The sequence below is a fragment of the Asterias rubens genome, chromosome 21 (assembly GCF_902459465.1).
Source record: "Asterias rubens chromosome 21, eAstRub1.3, whole genome shotgun sequence".
In the NCBI taxonomy this organism is placed as follows: domain Eukaryota; kingdom Metazoa; phylum Echinodermata; class Asteroidea; order Forcipulatida; family Asteriidae; genus Asterias; species Asterias rubens.
The window spans coordinates 3,996,610-4,013,675 of NC_047082.1; the positions used below are offsets into that span (position 1 = coordinate 3,996,610).

At 38.6% G+C, this 17,066-nt stretch overlaps 1 protein-coding gene across 1 annotated transcript in view; it reads right to left on the minus strand.

The window, feature by feature from the left end:
- Positions 1-17,066, minus strand: part of LOC117304752 (nucleoprotein TPR-like) — an 87,000-nt gene that overhangs the window by 22,513 nt on the left and 47,421 nt on the right. Inside the window, exons 33-40 of the mRNA XM_033789355.1 lie at positions 15,305-15,489; positions 14,229-14,291; positions 12,874-12,915; positions 11,328-11,369; positions 9,779-9,811; positions 9,211-9,289; positions 8,849-8,995; positions 6,715-6,753 (exon numbers count right to left, since the gene is read on the minus strand). Coding sequence (XP_033645246.1) covers positions 6,715-6,753; positions 8,849-8,995; positions 9,211-9,289; positions 9,779-9,811; positions 11,328-11,369; positions 12,874-12,915; positions 14,229-14,291; positions 15,305-15,489 — 630 coding nt within the window. The remainder of the gene's footprint in view (positions 1-6,714; positions 6,754-8,848; positions 8,996-9,210; positions 9,290-9,778; positions 9,812-11,327; positions 11,370-12,873; positions 12,916-14,228; positions 14,292-15,304; positions 15,490-17,066) is intronic.

Below are 17,066 nucleotides of genomic sequence, written 5' to 3' on the forward strand. Positions count from 1 at the left end.
CTTGGTTTTTCCCATTATATAGAGGGACATCAACAATTTGTAAAGCAGCATTTTCTGGTTAAAGGAACGTTACAGAATTGGTAAGAAAACAAAATTGTGAAGATCACAGATTTACATAAAACTTACACGGTCTAATAATTATGATAGTATGAAACATCCCTTGAAATGTTTCTGTCTGAAATTTAATATTTGATGAGAAATAAATATTCTAATTTCGCATAGGAGTTTATCGCTCAGTGAGACTTTTTTTCATTTTGTTTTGGCATCGATGCAATGCAAAATGTGTAATCAGTTGTTCACTATTCTCTGGTGACCCAGATGGCCGATCGATCTCAACTTCTACAGGTTTGTCAGTTTTTGTATATGGTGGATTACATAAAGTGCTTACACTGCCAGCAAACCAATTCTGTAATGTTCCTTTAACAGCTTTATGAAAACAGCCAAGGTGACTTGTCAATGGTCGATGGGTTGTGCAAAGCGCAGACACTTTGTGCAATTCCAATGTTTGAACCAAAGTAGAGGCCTTCTTGGTAAATAATGTTTATTGCACGAACCTTGCTTAGACCACGTCAGATCATATCACCAACTTAATAATACAGAGTTCTTTTTAATAATACAGAGTTCTTATAGAAAGTGGTCATATTCTAGATATGTGATATTGCACTTGCGATATTGCCAATCAAAAGTGCTGAATCAAACACAGAATCTTTAAAGGCACTGGACACTACTGGTAACTACTCAAAAGATTTTTTACCATAAAAACTTACTTGGTAACAAGCAATAGAGAGCTGTTGATACATGTAGTACAAAACATTATGAGAAAGGGCTCTTTCTGAAGTAACATAGTTTTTGAGAAAGAGGTAATTTCCTTCTCAAATAATAAAATACTCCAGCTGAAGCCTTTTATTAAGCATCTAAAGCACACAAAGTAACGCAATAACGTTTTTTTTCTGTCATTTATATTCTCTTTCAAATGTGATGACCAATAGGGTCCAAATTGTCACAGATTTGTTATTTTATGCATATGTTGGGATACACCTAGTGAGAATACTGGTCCTTGACAATTACCAAACGTGTCCAGCATCTTTAACTTTGATAAACATCAAATTGTTTATTGAACCGTGGTTTGAGAAAGTACAGTGCTCTGTGGATGTCCATGTAGTCATCTCTTTCCTCTCCAGGCGATTGGAGAATTGTCCTCCAGTTTCTTAGCTTTAATTAAGAGTCCAGGATGCGCCGATCAATAAAGAGAAAAGACCTTGTGTCGGCCGTGCAGAAGTAAAACAGTGATTAGTGGTAAGGTACGAGTAACTACAATATCCATTGTCAACGTGACCTCGACCGTATGTACATCCACTCATATGATGCTGCAAAGCAAGACTCCAACCATATACATGTATAAGATCTTGTCAATATGATATCAACCCATACATGTAGATACATCGGTTGTTGGAGAGACGTTATCACAAAGCATTGTCAGCGTGAAGATTGCTTTGATAAAGAAGTAGTTATACACTTGGTTTGCGGTAACACCATATGTCTGCTACTTGCAAGGTAAACTTTGTTCTTTAGAGAACTGTCTTGCTAGTTATTCTACTACTTGCTATAATCTACTAATAGATTTTTCAGATTTTCGGGAGACTTCTCAGTTCCGACGAGAACTTTCCTGCTTTTTTAACTACTATACCTGGGTGGCACATAGAAAATCGGCTGGGACTACTACTTTTAGCTTATTGGATTGTGTTTCACTGCACTACCGTGGAGTGAGGTCTTAATTGGTCTCAAAGTTTTGCCTATCTAGCTTTAGTCATCGTCAAGAACAGTTAATTGTATAAGTAAGAGTCTTGTGGATGAAGTTCCAGGGAGGACGGAATAAATTTATCAAAAAGGCAGTGAAAGGATCCACAAGTACATGACTACCAATCTATTTCATCAAACACTCGCTGTGTACTCGAAAGAAAACGGTTACCATCCATCAGCTTTGACATTCTCTGTGCCTTTAGGACTAATACATGTATTACTGCCGTCGATTTCAGCAAACTCTTCCTAACTTAGAATTTTAAGATTTTAGAAGAAGTTCAGTTCCGTAACTGATAACAATAGGACGAATTTAACCCATCCTAAGTTAAGACAGGTTACTCATCCTTACTCGAGATACGTAGGATTAGTCCTAGCGTTTTGTGAAATTGGCTGCTGGACATCTTTTCTGCCGATTTATGGATATGAGACATACAATGGCTTCGGTGGCTGGATTGGTCTTTCTGATGGTCAGCCAGACCATAGTCAATGCCGAGTTGCTGGGCTGTCCCCATGACTGGTGGCAATTTGGTCAGTCATGTTACAAGTTTATCCCGGACCCTCTCAACTGGTCCGAGGCCAGAAAAGCCTGTTTAGAGATCGGAAGTGACCTCATTGTATCAAACAGCGAAGAAGAGAATAACTTCATATGTGATTTGATGCATATTGTTAATCCCACTGAAGAGGACCCTCATAATGCTTGGCTTGACTGCACAGCGAATGGGGACGGTGGAGAATGGAAGTGCAATGGTCGACAGATTGAGTACAGCAACATGAGGCGGGCGCTAAATATTACAGGTGATGGATGCTTTGCTTTGGGCAACGGCAACAAGAGATGGAACCTTGCTCCTTGTGATGAAACAAAACGTGTCTTTTGTGAACGGAAAAGTTTCATGAATCCACTGCGATGCTCTGCAATCATTATAGACCACGCCCAGCCCAAATGTCTGCTTGGACACACCTTCAAAGAAACCATCATCCAACACCCTTTGCAGTGCTGCTTGGCATGCGCCAGGGATCCCAACTGCAGCTCCTTCAACTTATCGGGGAAGGCATGCCAACTCAACAATGCCACCATCTCACAGGTTGAAGGGGAAAAGACGTACAAGGATAACTGTGTGTATTACAAATACGAATAACCCAACCCATCTAAGACTGAAAACTTATTGAGGCCGTTCACCCCTTCAAGGAAACCATCATCCAACACCCTTTGCAGTGCTGATTGGCATCCGCCAGGGATCCCAACTGCAGCTCCTTCAACTTATCGGGGAAGGCATGCCAACTCAACAATGCCACCATCTCACCGGTTGAAGGGGAAAAGACGTACAAGGATAACTGTGTTTATAACATAAACGAATAACATCCCATCTGAGACTGTTTTACTCATTTCTAAAAAACTACATCACCTCAGCAACTAATATTTTAAGGTATTGTTGCTACTATCATTATCTTCAAACGGTGTAAGTTTAATGTAAATCTGTGGACATTGTGTTTTGTGTTCCAAAAAGTACCCAAATCCTTAAAAGCGCTCGAACGGTATCAAATACAATGGCAATTTAAACCATTTTAACAAGAGTTTAGAGATTTGTCATTTTTTCCATACTCACATAAAGACTATAGATATATGCACATGACGTCATTTCAGTAGGGCGCCCTCACCCAGAGGTCAAAAGGAGGTTGCTCATTGGCCAATACTGTGCGCCGCGCGTACAAATCTATGCATCTCGCTTGTTTCGTCACCGTTTTTCCTCTAAGATGGCGGCTGAATGAGGTCAATGCATAAGGTCTTTACTACATTTGGACAAGTAATAGTTTGTGGACTAGTATAAGCACAAAAACTTGCTAAGCACAAAACTGAACTAAGCAGAAACTGGTAACCAATCCAAAGTCCATGGAGTTGACATTGTCGTGGCTGGTGCCCCATCCATTTTGCGCTTAGCATAATTTCCAAGTACTTTTCGCTTAGGAAGTATATTCTGGTTAACAGCTTTATGAAATTGGGCAAAGGTGACTTGTCATTGGCCGAGTGTTGTGCAAAGCGCAGACCAGGCCTGATACTTCACGGAAGCAACAAAGGTGATTGCCTCAATGCCCCTGGTCATTGCCTTGGTGCCCTTGAAATGCTCCAGTAGAAATTTACAATTTCCTCATAGGGTGCCCTTTACCAAACCAAAGAGAAAATGTCATGGTGCCCTTGCCTTTTCAAAAACGAATTCACGGAGGCAACAAAGGCGATTGTCTCAATGCCCCTGGTCATTGCCTTGGTGCCCTTGAAATGCTCCAGTAGAAATTTACAATTTCCTCATAGGGTGCCCTTTACCAAACCAAAGAGAAAATGTCATGGTGCCCTTGCCCTTTCAAAAACGAAGCATACAGCCCTGGCAGACACTTTGCGCGTTACCATTGTTTGAACCCAAGCCATACTGGCCTTCTTGGCAAATAACGTTTATTGTACCAACCTTGCTTTAGACCACGTTCGAATCATATCACCAACTTAGAGTTCTTATATTGCGCTTGCAATATTGCCAATCAAAAGTGCTGAATCAAACACAGTCCTACTGGACACTATTGGTAATTACTCAAAACAATTTTTTAGCATAAAAACTTACTTGGTTCAAGCAATGAAGAACAGTTGATAGTATAAGACATTGTAAGAAACGGCTCCCTCTGAATTAACATGAGGTAATTTCTCAATCAAATATTGAAAGACCTCAGGCCTGATGCCTTTTATTATGCATCTGAAGGCACACAAATTTGTGCAACAAGGGTGTTTTTTACTTTAATTATTCCCTTGCAACTTTGATGACCAATTGAGTCTTAATTTTCACAGGTTTGTTATTTTATGCACACGTTGAGATGTACATGTACATGTACACACCAAGTGAGAATATTGGTCTTTGACAATAGACCGATCCATTAGGCTCCGCCCAGGACGCACGTGTGAGCAAGAACAAGTGAGCCTCTCCAATGCCTTTCTGCACAACTCTGCTGTGCACGCCAAGCATACGCGCACACACAGACCTTAGTTGTGGGACCTTCGTTGCGTTGTGATTGGTCAATACGCAATGGGGCGGAGCTTAATGGATCGGTCTATTACCAATGGTGCCCTGTGCCTTTTACTACCTCTTCTTAACCTTGAAGTATTTCTTAATAAGAATTTGATGAGGGCATCTCCTGCATCAATTTTGCTCACAACTCTGCTAAGTAAATACCAAATAACGCAAGTAGTAATTGCGCCATTACCAGTTCAAACGCTGACTGCTCTATATACTGACACAACAAGTAATATTCGGAACATATTTGTAATCATCATCATTTAGCGGTCGCGACAGAGATTCCGTGCACAACGTCACGCCAGAGGTGTTTATCCCTCATCATGTTTGGAAGGTCCACTATTTCAGCCTCTGTATCTCTACCGATCACGTCGATGTAGTTGAGTGGTAATAACATTTGTAATATTGTATTTTAAGATCGTATGTTACGACAACAAGTAAAAATATTTATAACATATTTGTAATATTTGTAATATGGTGTTATAAGATTGTAAGTTTGTAGTGGTTGGAGTGGAAAACAGCTGTATGCCAAGCTGATTACAGCCAGTATAACCGGCAGCATATACCATCACAGCACCTTGTATACCATCAGTACATGGTGCTATATAATAATCTGTCTCATACTTCAAAACATAAAGATTTGCAGACTCTACACTCTATATATTGTCATGGGTAGACTCTGTACAAATCGGCGTTGACAATGTTTTAAGAAAAATGTCATATCATTTGGTGCACCCCCTGTTGAACGTCACACCAAACGAAAGCTCAACAATCGCTCTAAACAATCGAATGATAGCCATATTAGGGGGTTGTGGTTAAAGCCATTGGACACTTTCAAAACAGAGATGAAAAAAAAGGTCACAGATTTACAAATAACTTACAGGGTTTACAGAAGGTAATGGTAAAAGACTTCTCTTGAAATATTATTCCATGAAATGCTTTACTTTTTGAGAAAACATTAAAACAATATAAATTCTCGATATCGATTTATTTTAAACACATGTCATGACACGGCGAAACGTGCGGAAACAAGGGTGGGTTTTCCCATTAGTTTCTCTCGACTCCGATGACCGATTGAGCCTAAATTTTCACAGGTTTGTTATTTTATATATAAGTTGCGATACACGAAGTGTGGGCCTTGGACAATACTGTTCACCGAAAGTGTCCAATGGCTTAGTATTGACTGTTTATGAAAGTCAAATTTGACATGTTTTTAGTGGTCGCTAGCAACCGTCTTGTGCACCAAAGGGTTAAATTATAAAAAAAAAATAAAAAAATAACTATATATATAGCACATATATTGCTGGTATTAAAAGGCATTATAGTGTTTGTTGTGGCAATATCTTTTAACCAAGTTATTTGCACGTTAATTTAAAGGCAGTGGACACTACTGGTAATTACTCAAAATAATTATTAGCATAAAACCTTACTTGATAACAGGTAGGGAGAGGTTGGTAGTATAAAATAGTGTGAGAAACGGCTTCATCTGAAGTAACAAAGTTTTCGAGAAAGAAGTAATTTTTCCACAAATTTGGTTTCGAGACCTCAGATTTAGAATTTGAGGTCTTGAAATCAAGCATCTGAATGCACACAACTTCGTGTGACAAGGGTGTTTTTTCTTTCATTATTATCTCGCAACTTCGACGACCGATTGAGCTCAAATTTTTACATGTTTGTTATTTTATGCATATGTTGAGATACACCAAGTGAAAAGACAGGTCTTTGACAATTACCAATAGTGTCCATTGTCTTCAAGCACCTTACAAAATTGTTGATTTAAAATGTTTAACAGTACTTTTAATTTTTTTTTAGTAATAACTCTTCATTTACTAAGAGTAAAATTGATAAAATTATAGAGACCTACCTTATTTTCCTCTAAAGCTTCTTTGGATGCCTTGTTCTCCTATAGATGGAAACATTTTAGTATAAAAATTAAATAAATAAATGTGACATTGTACAGTAGTAAAGTTTATTTTGGGTGTAGGGAGAGTCTTAAAGGATCGTTATAGAATTGGTAAGAAACAAAAATCGTGAAGATCACAGACTTACTAATGATGATGATAGTTGAAAGCATCCCTGTCTGAAATGTCATATTTGATGAGAAATAAATAATATAATATGTTTGGAGTTTATCGCTCAGTGAGCGTTTTATTCATTTTTGTTTTGGCATCGATGCAATGCAAAATGGGTAATCGGTTTTTCACTATTCTCTCGTGACCCAGATGGCCGATCGATCTTCTACAGGTTTGTCAGTTTATGTATGTGGTGCTTACACTGCCAGCAACTGTTTTGTTAGCAAAACCAATTCTGTAATGTTCCTTTATAAACAAAAAACGGGTTAAGAATGTATTAAATTTGATGTGAAGTTTAAAACAATTTCTTAATGATTTAAAAAGTGGATTGGTAGTCAACACACATAAATAAAAAATAATGCACTCAATAACAAAAGTGGCAGTGTAATTATTGTTGAAATAATAAGTCATGCTGAGTGTCACAGCCGAGTGGTTAAGAGCATCGAATTCAAGTTCTGGTGCTAATTCACCGGAGTGTGGGTTCGAATCCCGGTCGTGACACTTGTGTCCTTGAGCAAGATACTTTACTATAATTGCTTCTCTTCACCCAGGGGTATAAATGGGTACCTGCGAGGGTAGAGGTTGATATTGTGAATGAAAAGCTTTCGGAGCGCCACGGCAGCTCGGGGCTGTTTACTCTCTAATGGGAGCTGAGAAAGATTAAAGGAATGCTTATTGGCCCAATGACCAGGGGACTAATGTAAAGCGCATTGATACGGTTTATTGTGAAATGCGCTATATAAGAATTTGTTATTGTTATTATTATTATTATCCTTTTTCATGTTTATAGCCGGCCTCATTAAAGGGTCTGGGTACTTTTTCTTTTTCTTTTTTTTGAGAAATGAGTAAAACAAATTGTTTTTGTCTCAGTTTTAGCATGTAAAAACAGATTAACCAGTTATGCTATGATTATGGTATAATATTATAGCTGGTTAATGGGATTTTTTGTCTCATGTGAGACGAAAGTTAATTTGTGACTTGCTTTTTTAATACTCATATCTCAAAAACTACAGAACCTCGGTTTAGTAAAATTTGAAGGAAAGCTTTCCACTATCATTATCTTCAAACCCCATAAGGTTAATGTAAATCTCTGGACATTTTGAAAAAGTACCCGCATCCTTTGAAAGAAAGTTGCTCAGCAGATTTTTCTGCCTAAAGGGTTTTGATACATTTTAAAGACCAAGTTTTGGGCAATGACATGAATCCCTACTCACTGTGAATGAAGATGCGTGTCATATAATTTACCTGTAGAAGTTTCAACTTCATTAGTCATAAAGTTTTTGAATAACAACGAAAGTAAAAATCTCAGGGAAACGTTTCCAGGAGAGTCGCGGTAATCCGCTGTACATGCTAAAATAGTTTACGTCTCACCAAGACAAAAATAATTTTCCTAAAGCGTTTTATTCATTTGACAAAAACTACAGCACCAAAGTAATATTTTAAGGGAAGCTTTCTACCATCACTCCCATTAAATCGTGTAAGTTTAATGGGAATCTGTGGACATTGTTTTTTGTGTCCTATATAAAGTACCCAAACCCTTAAAAGGGAAGGTACATGTTTGGTAATTACTCAAAACAAATACAAACTTAAAAACTGACTTGGTAACGAGCATTGGAGAGCTGTTGATAGTAAAAAACATTGTGGGAACTCCCTCTGAAGTAACGTAGTTTTTGAGAAAGAGGTAATTTCTCACTAAACTAATAAAAGACTTCTAGCTAGAAGTCTTTTATTCTTATCTGAAAGCACACAAATTCGTCCGACAAGGGTGTTTTTTCTTTCATCATTTTCTTGCAACCTCGATGACCGATTGAGCCCAAATTTTCACAGGCTTGTTATTTTATGCTTATGATGGGATACACCAAGTGAGAACACTGGTCTTTGACAATTACCAAACGTGTACGGTGCCTTTAACAGTTGTCTTCTTACCTCATTAGCTTTAGTCAATGTTTCTTCAAGCTCCTTAATCTTAGCGTCTGTCTCGGCGTTGGGTTTGACTAGCTGCTCCTTCTCAGCATCCACCTTTGCCTGTAACTCCTCAAATTGTGATTTGTAACGACGACCAATCTTCTTCACCTTATAGGGGAAGGGAGTGGGGGAAAAGACAATAGACTGTTATCATAGAGCGGCCATCTTGATTTACTCCCATTCAAATCAATGTAACCAAAACGAGGCTGAGAGGAGAAACAGTTTGTAGGATTTGAAACTTTGCATGGTGGAAGTATAATTAGGCGATGTATAATTACGGTAGAACCAAAGCTACATTTAAATAGTTGTGAATTGTTACCCACCTGTTGTATTGTATTCTTCTTCTCGTTGATTTCATTGGTCTTTGTCGTGTTCTCCGTTTTCAATTGATTAATCTCCTCACTGAAAACAATGAACATGAAACGCCAAACCAATCAACACATGTTTATTAGTTGATATATAAACCAACATAGAGCCAGACGTCCGTTCCGCTGCGACTTGCGCTACCACAAAACAATTGGGATCTCCAAATATTAATAATGATAATAATCATAATGAAAACTTATAAAGCGCACAAATTCATCAAAGTGCTCATGGCACTAAATACAAAACAATAACATACACATCTACAGAACCAAACTTGAAATGTAAGCCTAAGCTAAAAAGAAATCCAGAATTTGTGGCAGAGAAATACAATACAAATGCAATATCAAATCTTTCCAATATCAGACTTGCCGAAAATCAAAACTATTTTTCACCAAATGGTTGATGGACAAATCTAATCACGGTAGATAGTGAAGTTACACGACTCTCTTCTTTTGAAAAATATTTGTGTTCCAAAAAATTACAATTCAATTTTAAATAAATCCGTAATTTTTGTTTCTCACTCACCTGAGTTTACTCAGCTCAAGCCTCAGCTCTGCCCTGAAACACAGAAACATGACAATTGTTCAAACGTTTTGTAAAAAGAAACTAAGGGGGCACTATAGACGCAATACATCACATGTTTACAAAAGAGCCACAGAGCCTGGACTTCCTGCAGGCACGATTTGGTCAAAGCTCAATGGAAGAAATCATAAAATCTTATATTTTATGGAGATTGCACTGCCTAATTCTTATCAACTTTTGATATGATGAAAGGGGGCACATCTCAAAACTTGTCGAGTTAATTCTTGGATTTATTTGGAAATTATGACTCAAAATGTCAACTTTCCCATATGACCTGTACAGTATTATGCCTGCCAGAATACTCAAAGAATGTACAAGGTCACACTTATTGTAAACAAAGTTCACATGGTCTATATTATTTGGTTTTTACCGATCCACTGACGTGTGTCCATGAGTACTGTGACAAAAACCCACAAGCAAATCACTCGGGTAGGATTCGAACCCACAACCTTTGCCATTCTTAAGTACATGTAGATGTCTTACCACCAGTCTACCGTGATTGCCTTGTAGCTAGAGGCAGTTTGAATCTTAACAACACTCTTTATTATACCTTTTCCGGTGCAAGAGACATAGCATAGGATTTTATAACCAACACAGAAAAAAAAAATCACTTTTATAAAATAAGTGCTAAGGTAAGGATTTGAACCACCATTATGAAATTGATGGCCTTGTGTATATCATTTCAATAAAACAATCACATTGGTATAATTAACGCTATATTTTCATTTTAACCTCACACTAATGTGTGGTAAGTACTTCATACTAAGCACCGTCCAAGTCCTCAGGTGGGATTCAAATCAATAGAGAGGTTTCGCAAGCGTACGGATACAGATACAGATATGGATATGATAACCGTATCCGTTCACGTCAGCCACGTTTTGGATTTTGTTTCGCAAACTATATGTATGTTTCACTTGAGTGCGCTCGCATTCATCATGAGTGTTTTTCTGACAAACATGACTGATAGAGACCCCGTGTTTTATACACTGCATTTTCTCATCGTTTTGCTTGCAAATGACTATCAATTTTCTATCTATATCAAGCACGATACCAGTGAAAGCAATTCCGTGGGAAATGTTTTTGATCTTGGACAAAATACAACTAAAAGTCTGCAAAACAGTTATCCGTTTCTCTACGACGTGTATGAGCTCCCGTATCCGTTGCTAACGCGTATGCAAAATACGATAGTCGCGGATACACGTCACGTGAACACACAAAGCATCGACGTATCAGTATCTGTACGCTTACGAAACCTCTCTATTGAATCTCCCAAACAACATTCTCGAGACTTTTGGGACGCTTGGTGGCAGCAGACTTTCCAGGTAAAATCCATTGTTCTCGGGAGTATGCGCATGCTCAGAACTACATAAACAATGGAAATTTACCTGGTAAGTTTGCTGCCAGCTAGCGTTCTAAAGTCTCCCATTAGATATAATCATTTTTGGTGTTATTGAACTAACCAACCATGGAAAAGATATCAAAGTTAACTTACTGCATATTGGCATGGTCAGTATTGAGCTTGGTGTTCTCCATCCTGTTATGGCCATCAAGGGAAATATAAAACACAAAGAACAATTAAATATTGTACACTGGGAACATCTGGCGTGTCATGGCTGACTTGATAAGAACACCGGACTCAAGCACTGGTGTTTCTGATCAGCAGAGTGTGGGTTCGAGTTCCAGTTGTGACACTAGGGACTTTTCGTTTTCGACGACGGATGGTTCTGCGACGGTTGTTCAGCTAAACGTTGTCGTTTTCAGCACAACGAAGATTCATCCCAAGTACTGTCGTAGAAATTGAGGGACGACCGTACTCAAAGCCGACGCATGTGCAGATGACGCCAACTGTCATCTTTACCGTCGCAGAACCATCCGTCGTCAAAAACGAAAAGTCCCTACTTATGTCCTTAAGCGAGACACTTAACCATGATTGCTGTGTCCTACATATATCAATAAGGGAATCAATGTGTCGTGAAGAGGTTTTCAACTAGTGGTTTAAACCCGTGCCGAGGCCTGGACTTGATAATTGTACCGAGACGAAGTCGAGGTAAATTATCAAGAACCATGCCTCGGCGGGTTTAAACCACTAGTTGAAAACCGATTCAACACACTTTGATTCCCATTCATAAATACCTTTTCGGTCAAAAAACATCAACACTTTTTGGTCAAAAGGTAAAATAAATGCAAAAATTATAATTATTCAATGATTTCTTTCAACACGACACCCCTCCAGCTATGAAATGGTTAGGCCCTCGGCCCGATCGGGTAAACAACTCCTTATAAGGGAATGATGTGGGCGTACCGCGTATCGCGTGATGTGGCACAGCTGTCCCGGATGTTGCTCTCCACCAATAGGAATGAAGAAACTGTCTTATACGCACAGGTGCAAGCGCGCGTGTCACGCCCATGTTATAACACTTTTTACTGGTGTTATATCATCCGTTCAAACAACACCTCGTGATGCCCTTTAGACCAATCAGAATGGATAAACTGTCTTAGGTATTTATGAATGAAAAATAAATTTAAAAAGTGTAGATTCGTGTATAGAATGTACGAGTCCAAGGCGAGTACATTGTAACCACGAATCTAAACTAATAGTTAAATGACTTAAACTATTTCCCCCGATCTTTGCACTTTGTCAAACGACGTTTAGTCACATTTATTACTATTTTGCAAAATTTGTAAGCATATTAAAAATAGTGCTTGCATTATTATCGAGTACAATGTTTTTATCAAAATTGTGCTATTTATTAAGTAAATTGTTTCAGTGGAAAATGTTTTCGGACATTGAAATATCATTCATCATGAGTTTTTCACATCATGTTATTTTTGGAAGGCAATAATTTTCAAGTTGAACAACCTATTTAGTTTGTACACTCAACTGTAGATTCAAAACGAATCAACAGTTGAGTGTAGATTCGCTACGAATCTATACGAATCTACAGTTAATTGAGATTCGTAAAAATAATCTACACTTTCATCAATAGAGTGACGTTCCAGAAATAGTTTAACAAGCTAGGAGAATCTGAAGTCATTACCTTGTTGCTGTAAGCTGTGCATTCAGTCTTGACATCTCGGCTCTGTTTGAAAAAAAAGTAATAATATAATAATAATAATATCGAAGTCTTATATAGCGCACGTACATGTATCTACCAAACAAGGTACTCATGGCGCTGAGTATATAAAAACTTTCAGAAAGATGCGGTATTGCAGTGATGAATTCTGAGACCCAATTATATAGCACCTTATAAGGGTTTACAAGGTGCTCTGGCGCATTCAGCAGCCACAGCCAGGAACACCGGGGCGAACCCCTTCTCTTTTCGATAAGTACACTGGGTTCTTTTACATGCATTACACAACACATGGGACCAACGGCTTTACGTCCCATCCGAAGGACGAAGCAATGGTTAAGTGTCTTGCTCAAGGACACAAGTGTCACGGCTGGGGATTCGAACCCACACTCTGCTGATTAAAAATCACCAGAGTTTGAATTCGGTGCTCTTAACCGCTCGGCCACGACACTTCCAATACAAAATTATTTTTCCAGTTTTGGGAGACAATTTAGTTGTCTGAGATAAACAAACAAAATCAAAACTCATGTCAGTGAAGAAACATTGTATCTTTTAAAACAGCACCAAGCACGAGTTATAATTATCAAAGTGTTGTATCATGCTTAAAATAGCCCAGACGTTCACACAAAACAAGTATGCGCCAAGATTTTTCGCCCAGAGTATTTTCAAGCGAGATATGTTTTCCCAAATTTACACTGCTTTATTTGGAGGCACTTATGTTTAAAAAAAAAATATATATATTTTTCTTAACTATGCTCTATAATTTAAAGGCAGTGGACACTATTGGTAACTACTCATAATAATTATCATCATAAAACCTTTCTTGATTACGAGTAATGGGGATAGAATTGTTAATAGGTTGATAGTATAAAATATTGTGAGAAACAGCTCCCTCTGAAGTGACGTAGTTTTCGAGAAAGAAGTAATTTTCCACGAATTTGATTTCGAGACCTCAGATTTAGAATTTGAGGTCTCGAAATCAAGCATCTGAAAGCACACAACTTCGTTTGACAAGGGTGTTTTTTCTTTCATTATTATCTCGCAACTTCGACGACCGATTGAGCTCAAATTTTCACAGGTTTGTTATTTTTTGCATATGTTGAGATACACCAACTATGAAGACTAGTCTTTGACAATTACCAAAAGTGTCCACTGTCTTCAAACAAAAATCAGCCTTTGGCTGCGAAGTTTGAATGTTTTTAATAAACCAATCATAATAATTCATTATTGAATACAGAAAAATAAAGCTAGTTTGTGTGCACTCAATTTCTTTCATTCCAGTCTTGCGTTTAATTCAAGTAGTACATGTATCTATGTCTTACTTGTGTCTGAGGTTTTCTTCTCGCAGATTACCAATGGTCTTCTTGTTAGCATCCTTCTCAGCACTGTGACATTCAGGAAAAAAAAAGGCAAAAAAAAGAAAGAAATATGACAAACATGACTGATTTTCTTTTATATAGGGTGCGTTCGATTAGCTTCCCTGGGTCGCCCCGATCTGCCCCCTGTACGTTCGAATAGCTTTTACATCATTTCAGGGGCTCACCCGGGTCAGCCCCAAGTGCTCCGCTTGTGGAACGGGTCACTTGGGGCTGGCCCGAGGTGCATGACATCACCGCGAAAGGTTGAGCTATCGTTTGATTAGCTCTTGTCGGGGGCTCACCCGAATAAGCACACAGGGTCGACACGGGAAAGGCTAATCGTACGCACCCATACTTTGTTATGAGAGATCGCCTAACATCACAGGGCCAGATGGCCCCTTCAAGGTAATAATAATAATAATAACCGTATTTATAACGCGAATTTTGCCAAAGGATACAAAGCACCAGGTATTATTACTTCAAGGAGTGGGGCGAATTTTGAGATATAAGACCTAATCCTTAAGCACCATGTAATGGTTTACAAGGTGCTATGGCGCAATATGCTGCCAATCCAGCCAGGAACTTCGGGGCGAACCCCTTCTCTTTTCGATAAGTGCACTGAGTTCTTTTACATGCGTTTACACAACACATGGGACCAACGGCTTTACGTCCCATCCGAAGGACGAAGCAATGGTTATGTGTCTTGCTTAAGGACACAAGTGTCACGGCTGGGGATTTGAACCCACACTCTGCTGATCAGAAACACCAGAGTTTGAATTCGGTGCTCTTAACCGCTCGGCCACGACACTCCCACAAGGTGAGGGCTAAACTTAAAAGATTTGGGCTATCGACCCATTACATGGTGCTGTGTACAAGGGATAGGCCTCATACGTGTACAGTACTTCAAATACCTTACAGAAAAATACTGAATTTTGAAGCGCATCGAGTGTCACTGACTGACAGATTTGAGCACTAAATAAGAAGCCACTATTATTACTATTTAAGATTTATGATTCATGATTTAAATGAAATGAAATTACACAAGTCGTTTCTGCTCCTCTGGGTCCGCCCTGTTGCACTGTTCTATCAGATGATTGGTCCTCTGCTTCCATCGAGTGACCTCAATGGTCAGACTAATCTTATCCGTGCTCAATGCATCTCTCTCTGCGGTCAGTGAGCGATTCTGTTCCTGTAGAGGTTCGATGTCCGCCTCTAGCTTACACACCTGTACAAGTACAAATACAACCCAGTCAACAATAATATTAATAATAATAAATAATATTTGTAGAGCGCCTTTTACAAAGTTTACGAAGCGCTGTACAATAACTACGAATAAACACAAATTATAATAACTAAGCTTAGCAAAGAAGTAAAGAAGTAAAACAATTAATGTAATGAAAATAATTTTCGTCTCATGAGACGAAAACTATTTTCATGACACTGTTTTACTCATTAAATTTTCTCAAAAACTGCAGCACCTCAGCACGTAATATTTTCAGGGAAGCTTTCTACTATCATTATCTTCAAACTGTGTGTGGACATTGTGTTTTTTGTCCTACAAAAGGTACATATACCCTTTAACATGGCTTTGGAGGATTCAAGAGATGAAGCCTGATGGATGTGAAGAGGGAGATTGTTCCATAATGTAGGTGCGCTGACTGTGAAGGCTCATTGGCCGTACCACCATACCGGGTGTAGGTGCACAAATATCATGACTCCCTTGGTGTTGTAGCCCAAAGTCAGTTTCAGAGACTTAAAGCCATTGGACCCTTTCGGTAAACAGTATTGTCCAAGGCCCGTACCTCATGTATCACAACTTATATATAAAATAACAAACCTGTGAAAATTTAGGCTCAATGGGAGACTTTCTGGGACGATAGAGGGCAGCAGACTTACCGGGTAAATCCATTGTTCTCAGAATTATGCGCATGTTCAGAACTACGTAAACAATGGAAATTTACCCGGTATGTCTGCTGCCACCTAGCGTTGGAAAGTCTCCTATTGGTCATTGGAGTCGGGAGAAAATAACGGGAAAACCCAACCTTGTTTCAGCACGTTTCACCGTGTCATGACATGTGTTTAAAATAAATCCGTAATTCTCGATATCGAGAATTGATATTGTTTTAATGTTTTCTCAAAAAGTAAAGCATTTCATGGAATAATATTTCAAGAGAAGTCTTTTACCATTACCTTCTGTAAACCCTGTAAGTTATTTGTAAATCTGTGAACTTTTAAATTTTTTTTCAGTTCCGAAAGTGTCCAATGGCTTTAAAGGCACTAAGACACTATTGGTAATTACTAAAAAATAATTGTTAGCATAGCATGAAAGCTTACTGGATAACAGCAATGGGGAGCTGTTCATAGTAACATTGTTAGAACCTGTTTTAAGCCTTGATGATGATGGTGATGACGCTAAGCTTACCTTAGCCTCCAGCTGATGCACCTGTTGATCCAACCTGCCCTTCTCTTCTCTCAGCATCCTATTACTATCAATTAAGCTTACCTTAGACCTAAAGGCTTGTTTAAGCTTACCATAGACCTATAGACTAGTCCAAGCTTACCTTAGCCTCCAGCTGATGCACCTGTTGATCCAACCTGCCCTTCTCTTCTCTCAGCATCCTATTACTGTCCATTAAGCTTACCTTAGACCTACAGGCTTGTTTAAGCTTACCATAGACCTACAGACTAGTCCAAGCTTTCCTTAGCCTCCAGCTGATGCACCTGTTGATCCAACCTGTCCTTCTCTTCTCTGAGTATCCTATTACTGTCCATTAAGCTTACCTTAGACCTAAAGGCTTGTTT